This window comes from Chionomys nivalis, chromosome 6, assembly GCF_950005125.1.
Source record: "Chionomys nivalis chromosome 6, mChiNiv1.1, whole genome shotgun sequence".
Classification (NCBI taxonomy): domain Eukaryota; kingdom Metazoa; phylum Chordata; class Mammalia; order Rodentia; family Cricetidae; genus Chionomys; species Chionomys nivalis.
In genome coordinates, this window is record NC_080091.1 from 85236320 (window position 1) to 85263936 (window position 27617).

Sequence of the window (27617 nt, forward strand, 5' to 3'; positions counted from 1 at the left end):
CCATCAACGTTGATGTGTTTCTGGTTGTCATTCATGGTCCATAGCATCACTGTTAAAAAGACTTCTTTCCTGTCCATGTTTATTTTACCCTGGCATCTCCCCGTCTTGGCCATCATTTGAATTACATTCTTCTTTCCATTCATGTTTTCTGTTCTGATTTATTTGATTGTTCCTGGTTCTCATATTTTAATATTAAATTGTGACTTCTCAACATTAGCTCAGTTCATGAACACAGTATTGCTAGTTAGTCTGCTGGTGTTGACTATTGTTCTCCCGCACACTGTATCATCTGCCGGCTGTTACTGTACCACCTTCCTCATATTACTCATGGTAGGAAGGGCTTTCTTCTGAAACAATGGGAGGAGAGGGTGAGACCAATGATGATTCAATGAGAGAGCACAGGAATTACTTGCATGGGGGATTAAGAATCTGGTTTTAGAGCCGATGAAATGTCTCAGTGGGCTGTAAAGCTGCTTGCCACACAAGCTAAGCAAACAGAAGTCATGAAGGTAGAAGGAAAGGACAGATCCCCACAGAGCTGCTCTCCGACCTCCACACATGTGCTGCAGCTTCAGTGTCCACCAGAATAACAAGCATATAAATATAAACAAATAAAAATTTAGGCTGAGGTTAAGGGGAAAAAAATCTAGTTCTGGTTCAACATTAACTTGACCGATCTTTAGACCTACGTGTTCCAAATGAGTAACTGCATAGTATGAGGGAGTCTCTGAATGAAAGTCTGTATAAATCATGAAGCAATTACAATGACAGCACAATGTAAACAACAGCATTGCCCCCACTTTTCCATCTTTGTTTGATGTTTCCTGTAATAAAATATGACATTGTCATTTCTTTGGGATCTACTAGCCTCCTACACACTGAAGAGATAGAGCAATTTTTTCTCTAGTTTGTTAATATTAATTTTGAATCTGATACTAAAAGTTCAAAGTGTAATCAAAGAAGAACCATATTTGATATATAAATGTTTATTAGTAAAGCAGCAACATCTTTGTACGTCTCTGAAAATATTGACTAATCTGAACATCAATTTTAATCAGATATACACACTTATTGAAGTGTGAACTCTTATATAAAGTTCCTTAAATCAGTAATATTATAAAGTATTAGCAAGTGAATTTTTTTCTTTTCTATTTGGTTTTTAAGACAGGGTTCCTCTTTGTAGCATTGACTGTCCTGGAACTCACTCTATAGACCAGGCTAGTCTTGAACTTTGAGTTCTGCCTGCCTCTGCCTCCTGAGTGCTAGGATTAAAGGCACACACCACCATCCATGGCATCTGTCTGCCTCTGTCTCCTGAGTGCTAGGATTAAAGGCACACACCACCACCCATGGCACAAATGAAATTTTCTGCCTGTACTCCTTCCCTGGCACTTGTGGAGACTATCTGAAATTTGGAAGATTTCACTTTTATGTCACCAAATAATGTAACGAATCTCAGACACTGTGTACAATCAAAATTCTTTTTGTCATGAGGGTCTGATTTGGAGTAGGGATTTACCTTCTTTCAAGTCTGTGCAGTTTATGATTAGATGTCTGCAATGAGGTCAACAATCAAGCTGTGCTCCTTATCATTTTCTCAATAATGATGAAATTAAATCAATTAGTTAAAAGTAAAGATATATTCATAGCAGCATTGTTTGTAATAGCCAGAACCTGGAAACAACCTAGATGCCCTTCAATGGAAGAATGGATGAAGAAAGTATGGAATATATACATATTAGAGTATTACTCAGCAGTAAAAAACGATGACTTCCTGAATTTTGCAGGCAAATGGACGGAAATAGAAAACACTATCCTGAGTGAGGTGAGCCAGACCCAAAAAGAGGAACATGGGATGTACTCACTCATATTTGGTTTCTAGCCATGAATAGGGGACATTGAGCCTATTATGCGTGATCCTAGAGAAGCTAATTAAGAAGGTGAACCCAAAGAAAAACATTTAGGCGATGAAAGGAGACAGAGACAAAGACCCACATTGGAGCACCAGACTGAAATCTCAAGGTCCAAATCAAGAGCAGGAGACAGAGCACGAGCAAGGAACTCAGGACCGCGAGGGGTGCACCCACACACTGAGACAATGGGGATGTTCTATCAGGAACTCACCAAGGCCAGCTGGCCTGGGTCTGAAAAAGCATGGGATAAAACCGGACTTGCTGAACATAATGGACAATGAGGACTACTGAGAACTCAAGAACAATGGCAATGGGTTTTTGATCCTACTGCACGTACTGGCTTTGTGGGAGCCTAGGCAGTTTGGATGCTCACCTTACTAGACCTGGATGGAGGTGGGTGGTCCTTGGACTTCCCACAGGGCAGGGAACCCGGATTACTCTTAGGGATGATGAGGGAGGGGAACTTGATGGGGGAGGGGGAGGGAAATGGGAGGTGGTGGCAGGGAGAAGGCAGAAATCTTTAATAAATAAATAAATAAATAAATAATTTTAAAAAAAAGTAAAGATATAACCCAGAACACTGTAAGCTATTGGTTTATACATTAATTCATGTGACAATATTTATTCCTGAAGAATTCTTTATTGTAGGTGCCTGGCACTGTGGTCTTGTGCTTTGATTCAATATAAATGACATAAATACCCTAAAACATGCATATATTAAGTTCCATCTACATTCATACTGAAGGAACAAAAATATATGTTCCACTCAGTTAGGATTAGTATGGTTTTTAAAGGTACACCTATGTACTTAGACTATCCTTGACATTATTTTAAACAAAGAAAAGAAAAAAAGTCTGGTGGTGGTGGCACATACCTTTAATCCCAGCACTCAGGAAGCAGAGGCACATGGATCTTTTTGAGTTCGAGGCCAGCCTGGTATACAGAGTGAGTTTCAGGACAGTCAGGACTGTCCCACAGAGAAACCCTGTCTCAAAAAAACCAACAACAGCAAAAAAAAGAAAGAAAAAAGTTTTTTTCCCGAGGGAGACATGAGAAGACAAAAGGAAATAAAGGGAAGATTTCTAAAACATTGATGTAATGATATTTCACAATTATTTTTCTTTGGAATGTATACAATCTTCTGGAGACTCCTTTAATCAATAACAAGAACCCTTAACATGTCAGGGATTCTGACTTTCCTGAAAGGGGACATAGGTTTGTCAACAAGAGGAGATGGAGGGGTGATTCCTACCCATCCTGGTCCTTTATGTCATAGTTTCAGCCAGTGTCTAAATACATGTGTCCCCCAAAAACTTATATAAAAATGAATTCCTAATCCTCGAGATTTGAGTGAGAACTGTCCCCTACACGTTCAGATATTTGAACTTGGTTCTCCATAGCACTGTTTGGGCAGAAAGTGGAACCTTGCTAGAGCAAGTACACCATTAATGTGGTCTCTAAGAGTTTATAACCTTGCTCTGCCTCTAGTTTTCTCTCTCTCTGCTTTTTGTTTCAACTGCTGGCTGCCCTTCCTTGCTGGTCATAATGGACTCACCAAAATTCCTTCTCTTAAACAAAATTTCTTCTCTTTTTAATTTTCTAAATACTGTGGCATCTGACTTTCTTTTAACTGTCAATAATTTTCACTTTGTTTTTCCTTTTTTTATCTTTTCACATGTACCAAATGAATATGCATAATTTAGAGAATATACATAAAGAAATTGTGGAGACACTGGAAAAATGAAAATAACTTTTAGTTTGTTATCACTATAGTCTGCTTATGCTCTTATATAACTTATATGGTCTAGTATATAGGCCTGAAGAGATTACTACCTTTGCCAAACTAGCTGCTGTACCTGGAATCTGGAGAGGGTGGAGGTTACCTGCCTCCCATCTGGAGATTAAGGAGGATTAACAGACAAAACTAAGTGTGGATAATAACAACTAAGACAGTGTTAGCCAGATTCTTTCATTATAATGTTAAAGGCAGAGGATGACTGAGTATTGTTTAAATCAATGGCAAAATGTCCTTTTCTAGTAAATCTGCCCAGCTAGAAGCTAAGAGAACAGTTCATTCCTGTCTAGAAAAAGAAACCAGCAACCTCTCATGCCTGTCCTCTAAATTTATTTGAATTATCTTGAATATTAAAACATTTAAGGTATCTTCTTATTGTCCCTGGAAAAGGACCAGTAATAATAATTTTTATCTTGACCTTTTTTCAAAAATCACTATAGAAATATTTCCTAACAGGTTGATTGCCAAACAGCCCTGACATATCCACTTGTGGATATGCAAGCTCTCATTGAGCATGACGCGCTGAGTGACATGAAGACAGTAATGACAAAAACCCTGGTGTGTGCTGTACAGAAGCCTAGTAGAGCACGTAAGCAACTAGAGAACTCTGTGGGGAAAAGTGTTACAGAACCATCTTCTCGGCAAATAGACAGAACAAGAAAAAAATCCTCCTGAGTTTGGTAGCCCCACCCAGAAAGACAAACACAGTATGTACTCACTCATAGGTGGTTACTACCTGTAAAGCAAAGGATAACCAGACCAAAATCCACAGTTGCAGAGAAGCTAGGTAACAAGGAGGACCCTAAGAGGGACACGTGGATCACCCCGGAAGCAGATGAGATCTTCTGGATGAACTCTCAGGGGGAGAGGATTGAGATGAGAACCTGAGGGAACAGGATGGTCCAGTTGAGGGAGGGATGTACGGAGGAGCAATGAAAGAGATATCTCGATAGAGGGGATCATTACAGGCTAGGAATAAACCTGACGCTATGGAAATTCCCCGGAATCCACAAGGATGACCCCAAGCGAGACCCCACTACCAATTTTGGAGAGGGTGCCCGAACTGGCCTTCCCCTGTAATCAGATTGGTGACTATCCTGTCATCATAGACCCTTCATCCAGTAACTGATGGAAGCAGATGCAGAGATCCACATCCAAGCACCAGGTCAAGCTTTGGGAATCCAGTCAAAGAAAGAGAGGACGGTTTAAACGACCAGAGGGACAGAGGGGTTGGGTGACCGGGAAACCCACAGAGACTGGAAATTGTGGGAGTTCATGGACTCTAGACCGAAGTAGGCTTTCCACATGTGGGCGACAGGTCTGTAGCCTTGTCTCTTTGTGGGACCAGGATCTATCTATCCCTGGTGCATGAGCTAGTTTTTTGAAGCCCATTCCAGCCTTTATGTGGAGGGGAGGGGCTTGGTCCTGCCTCAACAGAATGTACCAGGCCTTGTTGAATTCCCATGGGGAGGGCTTACCCTTTCTGAGAAGTGGATGGGAGTGGGTTGGAGGAAGTAGAGAGGAATAGGAGGAAGGGATGGAGGGGGAACTGTAATTGGTATTTAAAATGTATATATATATATATAACAAAACATGTGAAACTTAAAACTTTAAAAATAGCACTTAAATAGTATATTGTTTATGTGAAATACACACCTGATTGTGAAAAAAAAAGAACTATTTGCTTTTCTACATCAAATGAAAACAGATCACAAACTAGTTTTTTTTGTATAACACAACAAAGACTTGTGACCAGAGAGCTACATCACAGTATATTATATTATTTTATGTATATGAGTGCTCTATGTGCATGTATGTCTTTATGACAGAAGAGAGTATCAGAACTCACCACAGATGGTTGTGAGTCAACCATGTGGTTGCTGGGACTCGAACTGGGGACTTCTGTAAAAGCAGCCATCTCTCCAGCCCCATGTCACAGTATTTTATGCATCAAAAATAATTGCTGAAAGAAGAATTTATGGTTTTCCTTTGGTTAATATATGATCTGGATTCTCTTCTGCTGTGACATATGAGTTTGAGACCAGCCTGGTCTATAAGAGCTAGTTCCAGGACAGGCTCCAAAGCCACAGAGAAACCCTGTCTCAAAAACCGAAAAAAAAAAAAAAATACAAAATAAAAGAGAATACATATTTTCTATGAAGCTTGAATGAACTCTCTCTGAAAGTCTTGAGATATTTGAAGAGAAATCCTTCTATGATATCTTTAAGACTAAATAGAAGTAAGTATAAAATAGTTTGTTGCAGTCAGCAAAGCTTAAGTGAAGTAGAGATCTGAAGAACATTTTGACATCAGACATGGAGATGCAGAGTTTAGAGTTTGCCCAGCTGGTGTTTGGTCTTGCTTTGGTCCAGTATTTCCTCATCATGATCTCTTCTTTTGTTTTAGATTGGTAATGTATACCCTATGCCATTATGTTGTAAGAAGCTGCTTGATTGTTTCCCAGCTACTCAGCTCCGAAATAATCTCACAGAAACCTTATGTTATTTAAATCACCGCTTGGCCTAGCCTATTTGCTCTAGCTTCTTATTTGCTAACTCTTTTTTTTTTGGTTTTTCGAGACAGGGTTTCTCTGTAGCTTTGGAGCCTGTCCTGGAACTAGCTCTTGTAGACCAGGCTGGTCTCGAACTCACAGAGATCCGCCTGCCTCTGCCTCCCGAGTGCTGGGATTAAAGGCGTGCACCACCACCGCCCGGCCTTATTTGCTAACTCTTACATGTTAAGTTAACCCATCTCCATCATTCTGTGCATCACCATGAGGTCATAGTCTACCAGCAAAGTTTCAGCATGTCTGTCTCTGGCAGCAGCTTCTCCCTGGCTCTGCCTCCTTTCTCTCAGATTTCAGTTTAGTTTTCCCAGCCTACGTAAATTCAAAGGCCAAGGCAGTTTCTTTTTTAACTAATGGTATTCACAGCATACAGTTTTAGTTTCAGTTTCAGATAACCCACTAAGTTGCATTTGTGCTGTCCATATAATCATGGGTTTTAGGGCCATCCAATGTCGCTTGGTTAACCTACCAAGGGACATACCCTTAAATAAAATGGACTCTTTCTTCCCTAAAATTCACCAACTCTCCCTCCATAACTCTTCAACTAGGAAAAGGGTCTCATAAGCCCTTCCCCTTTCCATGCTAGAATGTTGACTGCCTTCATCTTGTTCAGGTCTCATACAGGCAACCAGACCTACTGTAAGTCTATTAGGGCAGAAGTCTTGTCACATCCAAAAGACATTGTTTTACACTGAACATCTCCAACCTCTGGCTGTTACAATTTTTCTATCCCTTTCTCATGGTGATCCCAGAGTCCTGGAACACAGAGTACTATAGATGTCTCATTTATGACAACTATCAGATAGGTATGTTTCATTTTGTCTTCTGATGTTTTAGATATGCCCATGCTTCAAATCCACATCAATCAGCTCATAGGTGGTAATTTATTGCAGTCAGGAAGAAGTTACTTACAGACTTATTGTCTGTGATAGGCAGGTGGTGGCTGTTAACTTCACAAACAAAACTATCATTCTGCCTCTGTATTTGCCTTCAAATAGAATCACTCAGGGGAAGACACATTGGAAAAGTCATTGTCCCATACAATATTATAACTGAGCAGAAAAATAGCATAGTGTAGGGCAATATCTAATTTCAAAATTTCCCAGGCATGCGTCCACACTGTCTCAAAATCAAAACAAAAAGGCAATGCAATTAGTGACTGTGGCCACCCACATGAATTCTCTAGGAATTGCTTAAACTAATCTCACTTACAGAAGTAGTTGAGAAATCATTGTTGGCTGTGTGTGTAGTTATTTTTTAAGCCTCAAGATAAAAAGAAAACAGTTGTAGCGTACGCATGAGCAGATGTGTATAGTTTGGAATTTTAACTCTAACCTTTTTATATGAAAACTTTCTGGCAACCAAACTGACAGAGACAGGTTTTCTCCTCCACAGTAGGGACACAAATGTCTAGAGGAGAGAAGGCATAGTCACCTAAAAAAAAAAATAATAATAATCCAATAATTAGCATATCCATCATTTTACACATATATTGTTTCTGCGGGCTGAGAACATTCAGAATCCTCTCTACTAACCATTTGAAAATATCAGTAGGCTTTATTAGTTACAGTCATCCAACTTTGTGATAAATGACTAAAACTTTCTGATAACATTGTACAATGCATACATGAACCAGAACTTTATGGTGCTCTTTTTCAAAGCCTTGGGGCCAATGTTGAAAACTGGAATTCCTCTTCAGCTTTTCTCCATTTGTATTTACTCTCCCCCCTCCCCCACCACCCCGACTCTGTGTGTGTGTGTGTGTGTGTGTGTGTGTGTATGTGTGTGTGTGTACACAGAGGTGAGGGTGAGTCTAGAAGTTGACATTAGATGTCTTCCTCAATTGCTTCTCTTACTTGCTTTGAGACAGGCTCTCTCACCAAACCTGAAGCTCACAGATTCAGCTTGAGTCCAAGATCTGCCTGTATTCTGTCCTATCTTCCCTCTAAGTACTGGGATTACAGACAGAAACCACACCTGATTTTTACGTAGGCATTGTGGATGAGGCCCCCAAATTTGCATGATAAACTCTTTACTAACTAAACCATCTCCCTAGCCTCTTAGGATTAAGCTACTTAATGACAGAAAACACAATGAATTCTGAAAAGTTGGATGTCTTTGAAACTTCAAACCCCAGTCATAATGTCATAGGTCCTCCAACAAGGCCACACCTCCTAACTAGGGACCAAACATTCAAATATGAGCCTATAGAAAGAGACATTCTCATTCAACCACCACACTACGATATTAAAAATCTTTTTTTGTTTTAAAGCATGATTAATAAAAACTCAGAGAGAGAATTGGGGTCCAACCTGAAGGTCAGAAAGGCTAAACAGGCCAGGCGGTGGTGGCGTACGCCTTTAATCCCAGCCCTCGAGAGGCAGAGGCAGGCGGATATCTGGGAGTTCGAGGCCAGCCTGGTCTACAAGAGCTAGTTCTGGGACAGGCACCAAAGCTACAGAGAAACCTTGTCTCGAAAAATCAAAAAAAAAAAAAAAAAAAAAAAGAGAAAAGAAAAGAAAGAAAAAGAAAGAAAGAAAGAAAGAAAGAAAGAAAGAAAGAAAGAAAGAAAGGCTAAACAGCCAGTCACTGACTCTTACCTCTACCTCAGTCTGAAATAGCAACCTTACCTCCAAGAATCTCAGAATGAGATTGGGATTGAGAGCTGTTTCCTTGCGTTTTATCATCCTCTCTAGGGCTGGGATTAAAGGCGTGCACCACCCGGTTTCTATAGCAAACTAGGTGCGGCTACTGGGATTAAAGATGTGTGTTACCACTATCTGGTCTGTAAGGCTGACCAATGTGGCTGTTTTACTCTCTGATCTTCAGGCAATCTTTATTTATTCAAATATAAATGAGATGCCACTACATTGTTCATTTGTTTTATTCTTTAAAAGATTTCTCCATTTGCTTTTTTCTTATACCATACCTACATTCCTCACATATTTTGTGATTTCTTTCTTGTGAACACATATTCACATAAGATCTAGAGTAATATCCCAGTGACTTAGTAGCCAATACAGCATGAACTGTAGTTAATTTGAATAGAATGTGAATAGAACACTTGAGAAATCACTACAGTTACTTTCTGCTCAAAGGCTGAATATTAGCCCACAGCCTAATGTGGGACTGACTGTCAGCTAACCACCCAAGTTACACAAGCCATCATACTTTGATCGACATCAGGCTACAGAGTTCTTGTACCCAATACCACCTGACTGATCCAGTTCTGATCTTGATTCAAATTGGTTGGCAACACAATTTCTAAATCTCCTCTTTTCAACTATTAAAATACAGTTCGGCATTTTTTATGATTTAAAGAAACAGTGGAGGAAGGCTGTTGAGATAGTGTCTAAGAAGCCCTGGCTGTCCTAAAATTCTCTATGTAGACCAAACTGGTCTTGAACTCACAGAGATCTTCTGGGATTAAAGGTGTACACCACTATGCCTGGATTAAAGAAACATTTTTTTTTTTGAGATCACAAAAGGTTTAATGATGATCTATGTTTGCACCACCCTCTAAACAACGGAGCCAACCAGACAGCTAGGACACTAATTTAAGAGCTCTCTAGAATAGTTTGTTCATGGGCCAGCAAAGAAATTATTTTCTTTCCATTAGTTAACACCATGGAAAATTCACATCCACATATTATTTTACATAGAAAGTTTTTAAATTATGGTTTAACAAAATAAAAGTGACATTTACCTGGTCTTAGAATATTTGCTGAATTTTTTTAAAATATGTAGGTGCCAAACCTGAGACTATTTTTGAAGGGTTTACTTTCAAGTAGCCTTTCTTGCCACTAGGTGGTGAAGCTAGCCTCCAAATATAGGTGGTCAAGTGTAACGTTAGTGAGCAAGTTTTCTTCTTAATCTGTTGATTAATTCCAGATTCAAAGGTGAATACAGAACAAGTTTATTTCCATGCCAGATATTAAATATGAACAAAATAAGCCTTTTCCCCATGCCAACTCTAATTCTCCTTGTACAAATGTGGGAAGGAAAGGAGAGGCTTTTAGCACCAGAAATTACAGTAACAGTTTATCATTTCAAGCTGAGTGCTTTACTTTCTTCCTGCTAGGAGAAACAGATCCAGGAAGTGCATTCGTGGCAGCCTGAGGTTTCCATGGAGCCTTAACTGGCCTCAGTTCATCAGGAAAGGGCAGTTAACCTGCTGGCAGATTGATGGGTGGCATGACAGCTCTGAATATTTAGACCTGTTGTCCTTTCCAGAGAGAGAGAGAGAGAGAGCTGACCAGATACAAGTCCTTCCTTCCATTGCTCTTGCTGTGAGCTAGACACAGCATGGACATGTTTAGGAAATCCCTAGATACCATAACATTACACTGCTACATAGTCATTTGTACCTCCATTTAACTGTTGCATTATAAGCAAGCATATAATCTGCTTTTAAGTTAAAACCTCCCATGTTTAAGATTAATTTGAAGAACATTACAGGGAAGAAAGTTTCCTTTGTATTCGCTTGAAAAACCTAAAAAGAAGCACTACCTATGAACACAGGGTTACACCAAGGGGTGTCTAAATCATAGAAACCTACTTCACTAATAATGATACACATGAATAAAATGGGCCTGTTTTCTACCATATTAGATCATCTATGAACAAACTGTTTACAAATATGAGAGAAATAGGCAGAGCCTTTAGATGTGGCTCAACTAGCAGAGGACTTGAATAGCATGCACAAAGCCCTGGGTTCTTCCCAGCACTATATACATCAGGGGTGGTGACTCAGCCATAAGTATAGTATTTGGGGGGTGTTGTGGGAGGTCCTTCTGCTCCTCCAGCCAGTAGCCGCTGAGATACCAGCCCACTGGGGCGTGGTCTCTCTCTTTTAAAAAGCGGCCACTTCCCTCCTCGCTCTCTTTGCTTCCTACTCCGTTTCCGGGGACTAGACTCCTTCCTGATTGCACAGAGGGCTGTTTGTCTGGGACGGTGATCTGTAAGTTTTTTCCCCTTTAAATAAATACCACCCTATTAATCATAATTCCAAACTGAATTATGTTGTGTGTGATTGTTTGTGACTTACGCCTTCATGGGGGTAGAGGCAAGGGGATTAGGAATTCATAGCCTATATCCTTGGCTGCATAGTAAACTAGAAGACAGCCAGGGGCAACATTGTCTCCAAAACATAATACAACAAACGAACAAACAAACAAATCCTTAGCTTTAGTAATTAATGAGCTGTGGTTAGTGCCATGTTCACACTCTGGAGGCAGAGTCGGGAGGCTCTCTGTGAGTTCAATGCAAGCCTGGTCTCTATAGTGAGTTCCAAGACAGCCAGAGCTACATGGAGAAACCATGGGGAGAGCGTGTGAGAAATGAGAGGGAGAGGAGAGGGAGAAAGAGAAATAGGCAGGCTTAAAGTTTCATCATTGATCACTGGTGGTGAGTGAAATTTTAAATGTTCACTTCACTAGCAAAAGAAGCTCAAAACTTTTATTTTGTTTTACATATATTTATTAATAGGGAGGGGGTGACTGTTTACTACCATGCAAGTGGAGGTCAAAGAGCAACTTGACCTTTTCTTCCACCAATGTCCTCTCCTTCCAGCATGTGGGGTGTAGAGATCATTTCAGGTGGTCAGACTTGGGGGAAAGTGTCTTTACAGCTGAGCCATCTCACAGGCCTCTCAAAAAAAAAATTGTTGTTGTTGTTGTCATAGACAGGTTTCTCTGTAGCTCTGACTGTGCAGGAACTCACTCTGTGGATCCGCCTGCCTCTGTCTCCTGAGAGCTGAACTAAAGGCATCCACTACCACCACCTGGTTTCAAAGATTTTTAAGGATACCATTCTCCCTTCTGAAAATCCTAACAACCTAATCATGGCTGTCAGTATGGAAAAGGGGTGGAATAATGGAGCATAAACTTAAAGGTGTTTTCAAGAAGAATCTTGCAATTGTTATAAAAACAGAGTCTGATTTTGTAAATCAAGCAGGCCTTGAATTTCCAGTAATTCCGTAGGATGGTCTCTGCAGAGCTGGAATTACAGGAAGAAGTCTCCACATTCCATATTCTGTTTACAACCCACTTTTCTTTTCTGGCTTTGGAGGGTGTAAAGTTAAAACTACATTTCCCAGATGCGCTCGAGGGTTGGGTTACCTTCACCAATCAGATGCCGAGGGTGGCACTGTTTGACCACGTGAAGCTGCAGTCTGATTGCTTTGTTATGTACATTAATGTACATTAGTCTCTAGTTTGACCTTTGCCTGGGCAGTTTGGGCTCTGATTTTTGAACCGCCTACTGTGATTCTGGGAAGAAGGGGTTCTTTCTAGAAGATTACACAGCTGCTGGGACTATTCCAAATAACTTGTCAGACATCCAACAACCCAGTAACATATCTGTATTTTTGTTCAAAGAATGACCTGCCACTGTACCATACCCAACATGTACCTGTACTATACACTATGGCATATCAAAAGTCACACTATAGAATGATTGGTTAGTAATACAGACTATACTCCCAAGTTTGTTTCGAGACAGGGTTTCTCTGTTGTAGCCCTGGCTGTCCTGGAACTCTGTAGATCAAGCTAGCCTTGAACTCATGCATCCCCCCCCCTACCACCACCACCACCTTCCACATGCTATAATTAAAGGTGTGCACCGCTCCCACCCGGTGTAGTAAAGACTCCAAGTTTTAATTGATTCAGTAATTTAATGATTTATAACTTATCAAGCACTATTTATGCTGTATCTATTTTATTCTTAAGGAGTCTGTATCTTCTGGTGCTAAAACAGCATTCTTAAAAATAATTTCCACCTTGGCATAAGCATGATTCTATGTTTATATTGTCTAATTCTCCTCAAAAAGCAATTGTTTTTGTGTGCTTTCAAAGGCAACCAAGAATGGCTCAAATCTTTACAAAAATATTAAGTCCTATATTCTTCATGGTTTCAATTGTTCCACCTATTTTGGGGAGGAAAGTGGGAGGGTGGCATATATTTTTTTTTCCCTTGAAACAATTAATTGAGTGACCTCATAGCATTCAGAACTGAAAAAGAAATAGTCTTGTGCCAGTGAGTAGGTGGAAACTGTTTTTTTGTTTTGTTTTGTGCTGGTTACTTCCTTCTCCTTTCTTCTTCCTCCTTCTATTACACAAGGCTTAAGAGTTAATCACAGCAGTTTGTGGACACCTTTGTAAAAGAGATAATGCAATGAATATCAAAGAAGGTAAGGTCAGAGCTATCTAAAGAGAAGGCCTAAGGCAGAAGAGGCTTGGGCCCAGGCCCTGTAGGCAGCAATGGGTGGGGGTGGGGGGGGAGAGACAGAGGACCCAAATCTTCCCAATACCCAGAATTATCAAGGCCGTGCCCCCCAGATGGTGTCAACATCTCCAAGGAGCAATCCCCCTTCCCCTGAACCTCTTTCAGAGTCTCCCTTCTGTAGGAAGGGGAAGTGCAAGCAAGATTCTCAAAGCCAGTGGTGTGCTGTTGGTCACAGAAGTGAGTAACAGCATTTCGGTTCGTTACACCACTGAAAGCTTTAGAAGCATACAGGTGGGGGCAGAAACGCAAGAAAGCCCCCTCCTCCCCCCACCCGCCAAAAAGGACAAAGACAGAAGAACAGATTCAGAAAAGCAGGAGAAGAACAGGGAGGAAGACAATGAGGATGAAGAAAACTGATAAAGAAATAACAGAATAAGCCGGGCGGTGGTGGCGCACGCCTTTAATCCCAGCACTTGGGAGGCAGAGGCAGGTGGATCTCTGTGAGTTCGAGACCAGCCTGGTCTACAAGAGCTAGTTCCAGGACAGGCTCCAAAACCACAGAGAAACCCTGTCTCGAAAAACCAAAAAAAAAAAAAAAAAAAAAAGAAAGAAATAACAGAATAGCCGGACAATGGTGGTACACGCCTTTAATCCCAGCACTCGGGAGGCAGAGGCAGGTGGATCACTGTGAGTTTGAGGCCAGCCTGGTCTACAAGAGCTAGTTCCAGGACAGGCTCCAAAGCCACAGAGAAACCCTGTCTCGAAAAACCAAAAATAAAATAAAATAAATAAAAAAGAAGAAGAAGAAGAAATAACAGAATGAAGAAGACAACCGAGTCTTGAGAATGGATGGACTGGCACCGTAGAAGTGACCACTGATACTTGTTTATGTGAAGTTTTTCCATGTACAGGAGGGCAGTCTTAAGCTGGGGTGCCTGAGATCAAAGTAAGCACTGACCGAAATGATCAAAACCAACACTTCTCAGACTCAGCATCTGGGGGACAGAAGCCTGTTTTGTTGAACCAGTATCAAGGTTATGACATTTTAGTATGAGACTGATTAGTTTGATATCAGTAAGGTACTTAAGTATATGGCTAGCTTGCTTTTGATCTCATTTCTGATCTGCCCCCCCACCCCACCCCAGCAATAACTTCTATTGCTTCTTCACACAGAGGCAGTGAAAGTTGGGAGGGGAAACACTTTAATCATGGTCACCCTGTTTGATTGCACAGTATTTGGCAAAGGATATTAATGATCAGAATGACTGTGCTTTAGGAAATGTCTCAAAAGGTGTGGGAGAATAAGGAACTCTCTTCGCTGGATGGTAACATTACTTGTCTGGTGTTTTGTTTTCTAGATTTAATTAGCTTGTAGCCCTTCTTTATTGTCTGTAGATGTTCAGTCTGCTGGGGTGTTTGAACTCCTGTGACATGGCACTCTAAAACGCTCCGTGTTGACTGAAATCTGGCAAACAAGAGTGCCAATATCTTAAAAACAGGTGGCTTACTCTCAAAGGATTTAGTGCCACCTCCTGGAGGTCTAAAATCCCAGCCATTCTCTTCTCATACTTGTAGTTCATCTCTCAGACTTGTGGCTGCTGCTTTTCACTCCCTGAACTCACAAGTTCCACATTTTATGTCCCCTAGTCAAAGCCTTTTCCCTCTCCATCTCTCTCCTGCCTCTGCTTCCTACTCTTACTTTCTCCTTCTTTTACTTACTTAGTTTTCCAGTCTAGGAACTTTGATAACCTACGTAATAACCCAAAGTACAAGTTCCTGAGGTTCCTTAATCCTAATATCCTGTCTTTTAAAAAGGAACTGAAATACCTCTGAACCTTAAAGTAAATGGAATGGTGCTCAGGAATCTAGCAGTGAGGCCACCGCTGCTGTAGCCTGAAAAGTAACTGTTGGTCTCTCCTTTCTCCTGCTCTAAGCACTTTGTCTTAGTTGAGCACTTGTGGTTGACAGGTAATTCTTACAGTCGGGCAACTCGTCAAGAGAATACAGTGAAGAGTTTGTTGAAAGTGAGTGGAGACTGTTGAGGGATTTTAATGCTTTATACAAATAAAGAACATTCTTGCTTTTTTTTAAAACAAGGTGTTATGCCCAGATCGCAGAGTCCCACCAAAAAAGAAGGAAACCAAGTCCTGTATATAAAAGCAAAGAGCCTTTATTCTTATTCAAGTTCGAACTTCAACTCTATGTGTGTTTAAAGGCATGGTCAGAGAGCTTCGAGCTCAGTTGGGGCAGCTTTTTTTTTTTTTTGGTTTTTCGAGACAGGGTTTCTCTGTGGTTTTGGAGCCTGTCCTGGAACTAGCTCTTGTAGACCAGGCTGGACTTGAACTCACAGAGATTCGCCTGCCTCTGCCTCCCGAGTGCTGGTGGTTTTTTTTTTTTGTTTGTTTTGTTTTGTTTTAATTATAGCAGAGGCTGGGTGAGGATTCCCCTGGGTGGTGCTTGGGTGGTCTTTCTTGGAGTCAAGTATTGCTTTAGGATAAACTGAAACTCTATTGAGCTTGTCATGACTGGGTCCTATATAGTAAGGTCAGTAATCCTGAGAAAGCACTGTTATCAGAAAATTTGGGGAGTCAAATTTTGGGTGTCTCATGTTACAAGTGAAATTAAGAGCCCTCTCTTGAGTTCTTGCTCTCATTAATAAAAGAATTTAAGAACCAACTCAGGAAGAAAGTTAAAGGACACCTTAATAAAGTTTAAGAAAAACCCCAGTGTAGGTAAGCTTAGGCTTATTCCCGACTAGCTCTTATAATTTAACACATTTATATTAATCTATATTTTGCTATGTGGCTCATTACTGCTACTCCATACTATGTGTATCACTGGCAAATCTCATGCCAGATTATCTTCCAGAGTTCCTATCTCTCCCAGAAATCCCACCTATCCTCTCCTGCCTAACTAACTGGTCATTCTGCTCTTTATTAAACCAATCAGAAGGTGCCTTAGGCAGGCCACAAAAGAGAGAGATACATCTTTCACACAGTGTGATCAAATATCCCACAACATAGGTGGCAGAGAGACATATGCTGGGGATGGTATAAGCCTTTTGAAACCTCAAGGCCTAGGTGCAGACCACACCTCTTCTGACTAGACCACATCTCCTAATCCTCCCCAAACAGGTCCACCAATATCTAGGGAACAAGTATTCAAACCTGTGAGTTTATGGGAACCATTCTCAAACCACTACTTACTTTCCTGTATCTAAAAATTGGGAGAATATAATAATATTAAGGACTGTTATCACAACCACCATTTTTGATCATTTACTATTGTTTCTTGTCAGATGAGATATATACTAGATAAATTTGCACAATGAATCTATATAGTAGATAATCTGATTCCTGAGTTCCCTTGTTTATAATGACAGGCAGGTAAATCCACAACTATATCACAAGAGGATGTATTTACTTGGATTTTTTTTTCAAAACAGTGTTCAAATCATTATCTTTAATCATTATCTACCAGCAGTGCAGAATTCTTTATCTGCACTGTACCTGAAGATCAAATGAACACATCTCAAGTTTGTATTATACTATTATACTAGTTTTTATGTCACAGTTTTTTGCTTCATGTTTCTCTTTTGGTTTATTAAGAGCAAAAAACATCTTATTTGCAACATAAGGGGAAGTTATTATAACAAGGTAAGGTTGTCTACCTAATTCTAAGAGATATAAAATGTAGTCAGGCCCCAGGAAAATTTGAATGCTTTAAGACAACTAAGATTTGCATTTCCTTGTATCTATTTTTCTGTTCTATTTGTATGCAGTTTCAAATGTTCTTGAGTTATAAACCCAGCCAGTCATCCCCCACACCTAACCCTGTAGACTGGGTATCACTATGTACTTCTGGCTGTCCTGGAACTCACTATGTAGACCAGGGTGGCTTTTAACTCATAGATACACCTGCCTTTGTCTCCCAAGTGCTGAGACTAACGGCAGGCACTGCTACACCCAGAAAAATTGTTGTTTCTGCCCAATTTCAAACTGGGAAACTTCCCAGTGTGAGGATAATGTGATAACCACAACAGTAAAGAAATTGCCCCTAAACTCAGCCAGTCATAATGATGGCTTTTTCATTTTCCTATTTAGTCTATCCAGGCCCCTAGCCTATACAATGGTGTTGCTCACATTCAGAATAGGCCTTCCCTCCTAAATTAATCCTATCTAGAAATAACTTCACAAATCCACCTAAAGATAGTAACTTAGTAACTTGGGCTTTTCTCAAGACAATCAGTTTAACAAAGAGGTTGGCCATTATAATTATTGCTTACCAGAGATGATTGAAAATTTGGAAAGACAGGAGTCAGTTTAGATAGTCATATATGTAAGTAGCTACAGAAGACAGTGTCTCTGAGAGAAGAAGAGAGCAAGGACTACAGAGTAGGCATTGGTTTCTGGCAGCATACTGCATGTATGTGCGTATGCGCACACATACATGTGTGTGTGTGTCTGTGTGTAATTTTAGTGTAAAAAACAGAGTTACCACATTGAATTATTAAAATTAAAATCAATTAAACTAAATAAAAGAAAATATCACAGTCAGGAAGCACATTTAACTCTTTTATCAACAACAGCAAGCTAGCTTGCTATCTGCTTCATAGCATTAGCTAAGCACCACAAACGTTTTGTTTACTGAGTAATCATATTTTAGAAGTGGCCATCTTCTCTCACGTTATGAAATTAGTCTGTCATTAGTGGATCATCTACAAAATAGTCCCACACAGAAGGCTCAGGAAACTGGGTGGAATAAGAGGGGGTAGGAAGGTTATCAGAGCCAGAGGAGCAGGGAGTTTGTTGTAAGACTGTATCTCCTAGTAATATCAGAAGCTACACTCAGAAACTGTCACCGACACCATTGCCTAAACGTGTGCTGAAAAAGGACAACAATAATAGACATGCCGAAGTGGACAGGAAAAGTGCATGAGCTATCAGCTCTACACAGAGGATTGTAGGCCACTGAGCAACTGTGAAAGCAGGAGCAAAAGTCTTCTCCAGTAAAGAGCACACCAATTGTTTGTCCAGAACTAAATAGTCAGCTTTGAAAATAGGCAAATGAGTGATATTGTACAGATGGAAAAGGCTATATTTAGAAACATATATATATATATATATATATATATATATATATATATATATATACAGACATATGCGGAGATGCATGTAACAACTATTAATGAAAAAAGACATGAATTTGAATGAGAGAGGAGGGGTTTGGAAGGAGGAAATGGAAGAAATAATGCAATTATAATCTCAAAAATAAAAGAAAAATGGAAAATTAACCTATCATTTTAACAATAGCCTTTTTCTTTTTGAGACTATGGTATCACTATGTAGTGCTGACTAGCCTAAAACTAAGTATACCAGGCTGGCCTTGAATTCACAGAGATGGGCCTATCCGCCTTTTAACTACTAGGATTAAAGGTTTGTGCCCCTCTGACTGGTAGTAGCTTTTATTTACTTCTGCCATGCCTTTTGTTAATAACAGCACTTTCCTCTCCTTTTCTTCTTCTTTTTTTAAGACAGGGTTTCTCTGTGTAATAGTCCTGTTGATCAAGTTGGCCTTGAACTCACAGAGATCTGCCTGTCTCTGCCTCCTGAGTGCTGGGATCAAACGTGTGTGCCACTATGCCTGGGCTGGATTCCTTTTTCCTTATTCATGGCTTCTGTGCTGCTGTGAGGACCAGCTATCAGCAGCTCAAGGGTTGAAGGGGAGCCACAGAGTCAGCAGACTGACCATTCAATCGACTTTTCTGCGGGAGTAAAACTTAGTTCTCTGGGGCCAGGGAACAGGGAAAAACTTATTCTCTGGGGTCAGTGAAAAAGGGAAACACACATCTCCAACATGTCCCAGGATCTCACCTGGAATGTTGATGAATGGCAAACCTTCAGGTCAGAGAAACTGAAGAGGAGATGCAGGGCAGGTGAACTACTGGATAGACAGACACACCAGGACTTTTCTGAGGGTCAAAGCTTAGTTCTTCATTTTATTATGCTTTTCGTTGGTTGTTCTTCTCTTCCTGTTCTGTTCTTCTACCCGGATGTTTCCCTTTGTTTTTCCCGGATGTGTCTCTTTGTTTTTCGCCTTGCAGCTTATATACCCGAGAAAACCCAAGCAATATAAAAATTACAGTGTGATTGCATTCTATTTTGAACTGAATGAGTACAGTGACTACAGGTAGAAAGCAGTATGTTTCCCATTTCCCTTACATGATTAAGTATTTTATGTATTACAGGTGAAAACCAAATTATCCCCAAGAACCCACTTACAGTTAAACATTTATCTTTTAGATGTCTCATAGATCGGGAGCCTCTCAGCCGTAACTGTTTACATATGCAGGAGTTTTTATAATTGCTAGAAAAACAGGTTATTAGCTTTACTTTTCATATTTCAGAGTCCAATCCAATTACCTTAACTAACCATCCAATTCTTTGTTTCCTAGTTACATGAAGTCATTATTTAAAGCTTTGTTTACCTATGATGCACACCAAAACCCGCAAACACATTTCGCAGTATCAAAAAGAACTTGACTTAACTCCTGGGACTTGATTGTTTTCCTTAATCACTAACCTAAACCATAGTCTGTAAGGCTCCTCCAGAGAAATTTATAAGTCCTAGCTAGGTGACACTTCCTTGTTCCTATTTTCTATCTGCTGCAGACCCTGTTTTATCAGGGGCAGGGGCAACACTATATCCTACCTTTTCCTATATTAATTTTTCCACTAAACTAACCTCTATCATGATCCCTTACTACATTTGTTAGAAATCCTTAATCATCAAAATTCTATTTAAACGAACACAGTTATTATATAAAATCATTACTTCAGTTAAATAGTACAGCTTAGAAAGAAATCATCTTCATCATAATCTGCAGGTAAAAATGCCCAGTAGAATGGGATATTTCCATGAGATAATTACACTACAGCAGGGGCAGTGAGGATCTCTCCACACCCATTCACACCATGCCAGATATCAGAGACAAATAACAGAAGCAAACATGGAAAGGCACAGGAACAGCAAGAGGCATTCTGCAGCTGAAGCCCTGGGGCCTTCCTTGCCTATCCGAAATTCACCGATTACTGCCTTGCTGCCTGGTGGGACAACCCCTGAAGCTCAACTGCCTTCTGCTGGCCCTCTGACATGGCCACTGGCACTTCCCCTTTACCATTTTTCTCAGATCTGTTTATCGTACTGTTATTGAAACACACCTTAAAAAGGAGATTGAAAGGGCTGGAGAGATGTCTCAGAGGTTAAGAGCACTGACAGCTCTTCCAAAGGTTGTGAGTTCAATTTCCAGTAACCACATGGTGGTTCACAACCATCCAAAATGAGATCTGGTGCCCTCTTCCGGCCTGCAAGTATACAGAATGCTGTATACAGAATAAATAAATCTTGAGAGAGAGAAAGAGAGAGAGAGAGAGAGAGAGAGAGAGAGACTGAATCACACAATACTAGGTATTCCTGTTGATAAAGCTTTTCCTGTAGTCTTAGGAGCTTCACTCTAATCCAGTCAACTCGAGTCAGTGTGTATATATCATGTAATAGAAACCTGGAACCCCACCCTCTCACACACAAATGCAGACACACAGATACACATAATATTGGGGGTAGGGGGTAGAGATAGGTTTTCTCTGTGTAATAGCCCTGGTTATCCTGGAAATCACTTTGTAGACGCAGGCCTCACACTTATGGAAATTCACCTGCCTCTGCTAGTATTAAAGATATGTGCCACCTGGCTTAATACACATAATCTTAAACCTGTCAGTACATGGGAAAAGGCTAGCTAGTGGAAATGACAGTTAATGATAACAGGAAAAATAGAATTCTAGGGAGAGATCTGTGAGCAAATCTGTAAATTCAGAAAACAATAAGGTGTGTTGAACAGAGAATGGGGAGACAAACTTAATTCACCTAGATCATTTAAGTAGGAGATAAGAGTAAAAAGCAGTATTAAAATGAGCAAAGTCTGTTTAAGGTTTAACTATGAAAACTAGGGAGCTAACCTGCTTATTAGAGAGAAAAGTAGGTTTAGCATTTTAGAAAGACTTTTCTGGTAGTTTCAGGCATGACAATATGGGTCCAGCAGAAAGGAGCCAGCTAGGAAGTTACCAACATAAAATGGAAAGGGGAGGAAGGATGGACTAAGGACTAGTTTGTAAGTTACTTTTGGATTGTTGTGAACAACAACAACAAAAAAAATATTTGAAACAGTAGAAGGAAAATTTTATTTGGATTGTCTTTTTTCAGAGAGATTTCAGCCCATCTTGATGCAGAAAGAATGGGAGAGGAGCAGCTCTGTGGAAGCTGAAATATGTGATGACAGCTTGTCAAATTTTGGCAGACCAAGAAATAGAAAGCTAGACCAGAAGCAGAGACCTGCTCTTAGTAACCAATCTATGAGATAGACACCATGGATTTGTTTTGTTTTTCATTTGTTTTTGTTTTTTGAGACAGGGTTTCTCTGTGTAGCTTTGGTGCCTGTTCTGGAATTCGCGTTGTAGACCAGGCTGGCCTCGAACTCAGAGATTTGCCTGCCTCTGCCTCCCAAGTGCTAGGATTAAAGATGTTCACCCCACCACCGCCAGACTTAGACACCCTGTTTTCCTTCATGGCCTTCACAAGATCACAGGCTCGGGAACAAATGTTCCAAGAGGAGCCCATAAAGGGTATTTCACACCCAAATAAATTATAGCATTTTGTCCCTGGTCCATGAAATGACCATGTATGACCATGTATGACCATGTGTGTATTACATATGTCTGAGAGTGAGTCTCAACTTTTATTGCTCACTCTGGCAAAGAGGGGCCTCATGATTAGCTTTAGGGACTTTAGAAGCCATTTTGAGTTGTTTACTTTCCTACTTAAGGAGTGTCCCTGCTGGGTAGAATATTACAATCTCAGAAGAAACTGTTACACAGCCCCTCCAAGATACACTGAACTGTGCCTCATAAATCTTTTTTTTTTTTAATATTTATTTATTTATTATGTATACAATATTTTTTCTGCGTGTATGCCTGAAGGCCAGAAGAGAACACTAGACCTCATTACAGATGGTTTTGAGCCACCATGTGGTTGCTGGGAATTGAACTCAGGACCTTTGGAAGAGCAAGCAATGCTCTTAACCGCTGAGCCATCTCTCCAGCCCGCCTCATAAATCTTGTAACAATACAGTCACCACAGATTGATGTAGTTATAGCAGGAGGTACCTGGCATCTGATTTTCTACTGTTGTTGTTATTATTACTATTTTTTTTTTTTTTTTTGGGTTTTTCGAGACAGGGTTTCTCTGTGGTTTTGGAGCCTGTCCTGGAACTAGGTCTGTAGACCAGGCTGGTCTCGAACTCACAGAGATCCGCCTGCCTCTGCCTCCCGAGTGCTGGGATTAAAGGCGTGCGCCACCACCGCCCGGCTTACTATTTTTTTTTTTAAAGATAGGGCTTCCCTGTTGTAGCCCTGGCTACCCTGGAACTCCTTATGTAAACCAGGCTGGCCTCAAGAGATCTGCCTGCCTCTACCTCCTGAGGGCTGGGATTAAAGGTGTGTACTGCCATACCTAACTTGTTATTTTAATTACTATACGTAATTTCTTTCTTTCTTTCTTTCCTTTTCTTTCTTTTTTTTTTTTTTTTTTTTTGGTTTTTCGAGATAGGGTTTCTCCGTAGCTTTGGAGCCTATCCTGGAACTAGCTCTTGTAGACCAGGCTGGCCTCGAACTCAGAGATCCACCTGATTCTGCCACCCTGAGAGCTGGGTGCACCACCACCACCTCCCGGCTTGGAGTGCTGGTCTTTAAAGGCGTGTGCCACTGCTGCCAGGCTGGGCTACCGATACTTCTAAGCTGTGACTTGTTTCTCAGAAATTGTCTCAATACTTCTCTTTCATCTCTGTTCCTTGGATCCTCTTAAAGCCTTCATATGTCCTGTTTGGAAGACAACTGCGCCTATTTTAGAGCCTCCTTACCTAACTTCACCAGGAAGGCCTCTGCGCTAGCCTTTCTCTTTAAAAATGTGTCTCATTACTATATAACCTTGTTTCTTTCACAAAGTTTATCACAATTTTATTTTCTCTCTCTCTCTCTCTCTCTCTCTCTCTCTCTCTCTCTCTCTCTCTCTCTCTCTCTCTTGATTTTTCAAAAACAGGGTCTCTCTATGTAACAGCCCTAGCTGTCCTAGAACTAACTCTGTAGACCAGACTAGCATCAAATGCACAGAGATCCGCCAATTTCTGCCTCCCTCCCAGTGCTGGGATTAAAGGCGTGCGCCACCACCACCCCATTCATCAAAACTTTCAAGTTCTTTACTCAAGCCTTGGCCATCTTGATGATAAAGTTAGTATTCCTTCAGGGTAGAGCGCTTATCCTAAAGATAGTCTTTTTTGTTTGTTTGTTTGTTTTTGTTTTTTCGAGACAGGGTTTCTCTGTGGTTTTGGAGCCTGTCCTGGAACCAGCTCTTGTAGACCAGGCTGGTCTCGAACTCACAGAGATCCGCGTGCCTCTGCCTCCCAAGTGCTGGGATTAAAGGCGTACGCCACCACCGCCCGGCTCTAAAGATAGTATTAATCCCTGTGCCTAGAACAAGATTTAAGGAGGACCAGTAGACACGACTAAATGAATAAATGAAAAGCACATTACGTAACAGCCTCAGATTCTGTCTCACATTAATCATCCTAGGCCTACCAAACGTTTCAGGTGGGAGATCTGCACCCCTGGGTGTAGGAAGCACAGCAGCAAAGTCTGCAAATCACGTGCCTTTCGGCCCCTGGAAGGAGGGAGGTTCCGGGGTCCGTCAGGCAGCGCGGGGCGGGACGACGTGCCGAGGCCACGCCCCCTGACGGCCCGAGGCCACGCCCCGGACGTCCCGCTTTGCCCGCCCTCCTCAGCGCTGTGACGTTCCGCGCGAGGCACGGAGCGTAAACAGCGCAAGGCATTTCGGGAGCGGGATTGTTTCAGTCTGGAAGCAGGCTCCATTTTAGCGCCGCCCGCCGTCGCCATCTGTTCTCTCCCCTCCCCCTCGTCGCCGTGGTGGCCGAGTCCCAACTGGAAGGCTGAAGGCCAGGCCGCCCGAGGCCAGCGCGGAAGGCGGGAAGGCGGAGAAGAAGAGGCCGGGAGGCCGGGTGCGCGGAAGGAGCTGAGTGGCGCAGGTCAGGCCGGAGCGCGCGGCCCGCCGGACGGACGGACTGACGGACGGACTCGTGCGCCTGCGGCCGCGGCTGCGGCGCCCGCGCGACTCGCGTCCCGGCGGTGGCGGCGGCGGAAGCCGGAGGGCAGCCATGGCGGCCGACAGCCGGGAGGAGAAAGGTGAGCGCGGAGGATGGGGACCCCGGGCGGCCGGCGAGGGCACCGGGGACCCGCGCCGTGCGGGAGGGCGTGCGGGCGGGGCTGGAGGTGCGGGCCTGGTGTCGAGCGGGCGGTCGAGAGGCCTGGCCGGGCCTGGCGTCCTCCCCTCGTGGGGCCTCACACTTCGGCCCGGACCTCACTTGGGACTCAGCTTGTAGCCGTCCCGGGAGCGGTTGGGAGAGGGCCTGCCCCCACGCTCCTTCCTGGGAGGATTATGCGGATGTCATGCGTCTTTTCTGAACTGTCTTTCTGATCGACTTATTCGAAAATAATGTCATAGGTAGCGTTGGTAGACTAATGGTTAGGTCAGTTTAAATGATACGGGTGGATTATGGGTTTCGAGAAATACCTGGAAGTAACTTCTGTTTTCTTAGGTAAACAAAGAACTGTGTTGTATTCCTTGAGCGCTTACTTTAGAAAGGAAGATGCTAGAAGAAAATAAAATGCCCCCCCCAGCCCCAAATCCTGTCAGCTCATCTCCCAGAAAGAAATGCGGTGCACATACCCTTTAAAAAGGTACAGCCAGGAATACATAGGTGCAGATTACTTGGAGAGATAAATTGGAAGAACTTGTGTTGATAAAATGCCATTTCTTTTGAAATTCTGACTTTCCAGAGACCACAGATGCTGCTGTAGGCTCCAGATTAGGACGTTCGCTGGAGAGCGGTCTGGATTGGATGCTGGCCTGAGCTATTTCTCAGCTCTTGAGCTACCATGCCAGTCTTGGAATAGTTAGTATGATGAAAATCAAATAAAGCACAATTGCTGCCCTATACTCCTCAAGCCTCTGTGTGGCTCATTAATATGAGATGGAGATTTGTTCACTTAGATCAAGCTTTTTGGGTTTTTCTGATCAGCGTCAGTAGGTATGCTTCAGTGAATTGCCTTGGCATAAAGACGAGCGTTGGAAGTGGAATGAGTGAGAGTATATGTGAGATAATGCCTTTGTTATTTGCTTTTTTTTTTTTTTTTTTTTTTTTTTTGAGACAGGGTCTCTCCTTAGCACCAGACTGTTATGGAACTTGCTCTGTAGACCAGGCTGGCCTTGAACTCAGAGATTTGCCTGCCTCTGCACCCTGAGTGCTGGGATTAAAGGTGTCTGGCAGCTCTTCCTGCTTAAGCAATTCTTCTACAAATTGCAGTTTTATTTTCTAACCTTAAACTACCACCCCAGAATTGCCCCTGCGACATCCTCAAGGAATGTGAACAAAGAATCCTGTTAGCAAATAAAGGAATTTTTTTTTAAAATTATAGTGAAGTCAGTTTAAAAAAGATCTTAACGTCATCTTATCAACAATTATCAACAGTTAAAGATTCATTCAAACTTTAGTTGTCACGATGAAATTTCTGACTTAAAAGTATGGGGTTCCAGTAGCTCTCAAGTTAGGCAAAGTGAACCAAACACAACAGTGACAAAGATTCAGTTGTCAGTGTATTGCCTCTTAAAGTGGACATACCTTAGAAAAATGAATAATATACAGTAATGCAAAGTGAATAAAAGTAATGATCATTTGGTTTTAGAAATGTACTTACTAGGGAAGGTGCAGTCCAAACACATAAAGTATTATTGAGAAGTAGTGGTATTACTTTTCATCAGTGCTTAGAATTATTGGAAATAGTTACTTAAAACTTAAATATTGTTACATATTTTACAGTACGTTATAAAACTGTGCCCTCTAGTCTTGTCTTGCCAAAACTTAAGTTTTTAATAAATCCCTACGTTTTGGAAACCCTTGATCAAAAACAAGTCTCAGTTGGCAGAAAATTGCAACTCCTGTGTGTTAATCCCAGAATGAATTTTAAAGAGAGTCTTAGGAATTCTTAAAATTGGCCTTTGTAATAAACACATTAATTCCATAATTCATCATAAATCCTTGCTACCTGGACAAATTACCAGGTTGACAGTTTGTCCAAACAGTAAATTGAAATAATCAGAGTTGACTGTTTTGTGGGGGGTTTTGTTTTGTTGTGGATGCTGGGAAACAAAGTGCCCACTGTGTATCAAGCAAGTGCTCTACTACTGAATCACATCCCTAGCTCTTTATTTTTCTGTAGGATGAAGAAATGCATGCTGTTAAAGTAAAATTTTGCATGAATTTTATTTGAGCTCCTATAGTATAGTCTACAAAAAATAGTTAACCCAAAATGAATATGAGCTTTCATTTTTGCAAGTAATTTTCTACATTTCCAGACTGCAGTTTTAAGGAGGGCAAGTTTATAAGTGTCGTTTAAAGTAATTGTGTCCTTGTGCCTTAAATATTTACATGGTTGAACTTCATGAATAACTGAACATGAACAATGTAAAGTTGAGAGCTGAGTTTTTAGCTATACACATACATACACACAACTAACTGTGTACGTAGATATACATCCACTTGTATACATGTTGTGGTCAGCAGTATTGTGAACTAATTATCTGAGGAAAGGCTTTGTAAAACAGTTTGTGTTTGGTATACACCCCCCTGTCCCATTTTGGGTCTTGTTTTGGTTTACCCATAGCAGAAGTAAGTGGAAAATTAATATACTATCTTTAGGTGTCAATTGATGGTATGGAGGGTGGGAAATATTGAGGGGAGGTTTCTCCAAGTCTCTGGACATCATTAAAAGAATGATAGTTTGCAGGCTGGAAGGATGGCTCAGCAGCTAAGTATACTTGGTTGCTCTTGGGAATACTCTAGTTTGGTTCCGAGAACCCACATATAAGTTTACAACTGTCCATTTCCAGATTCCAATGCCTGACCTCCACCAGGCCTCATGGTGCACATACATACATA

General features: G+C 41.3%; 2 protein-coding genes across 5 annotated transcripts in view; one reads left to right on the forward strand and one right to left on the reverse strand.

The window, feature by feature from the left end:
- LOC130876365 (transmembrane protease serine 11E) overlaps nt 1–24474 on the reverse strand; it is an 82675-nt gene extending 58201 nt beyond the window's left edge. The window contains exon 1 of the mRNA XM_057772881.1: nt 24184–24474. Within this exon, the coding sequence (XP_057628864.1) occupies nt 24184–24474 (291 nt within the window). The remainder of the gene's footprint in view (nt 1–24183) is intronic.
- Ythdc1 (YTH N6-methyladenosine RNA binding protein C1) overlaps nt 24449–27617 on the forward strand; it is a 31746-nt gene continuing 28577 nt past the window's right edge. For all 4 annotated transcript variants that reach the window (XM_057771863.1, XM_057771864.1, XM_057771865.1 and 1 more), the window contains exon 1: nt 24449–24804. In XM_057771863.1, coding sequence (XP_057627846.1) covers nt 24777–24804 — 28 coding nt within the window. In that variant the 5' untranslated portion in view covers nt 24449–24776. The remainder of the gene's footprint in view (nt 24805–27617) is intronic.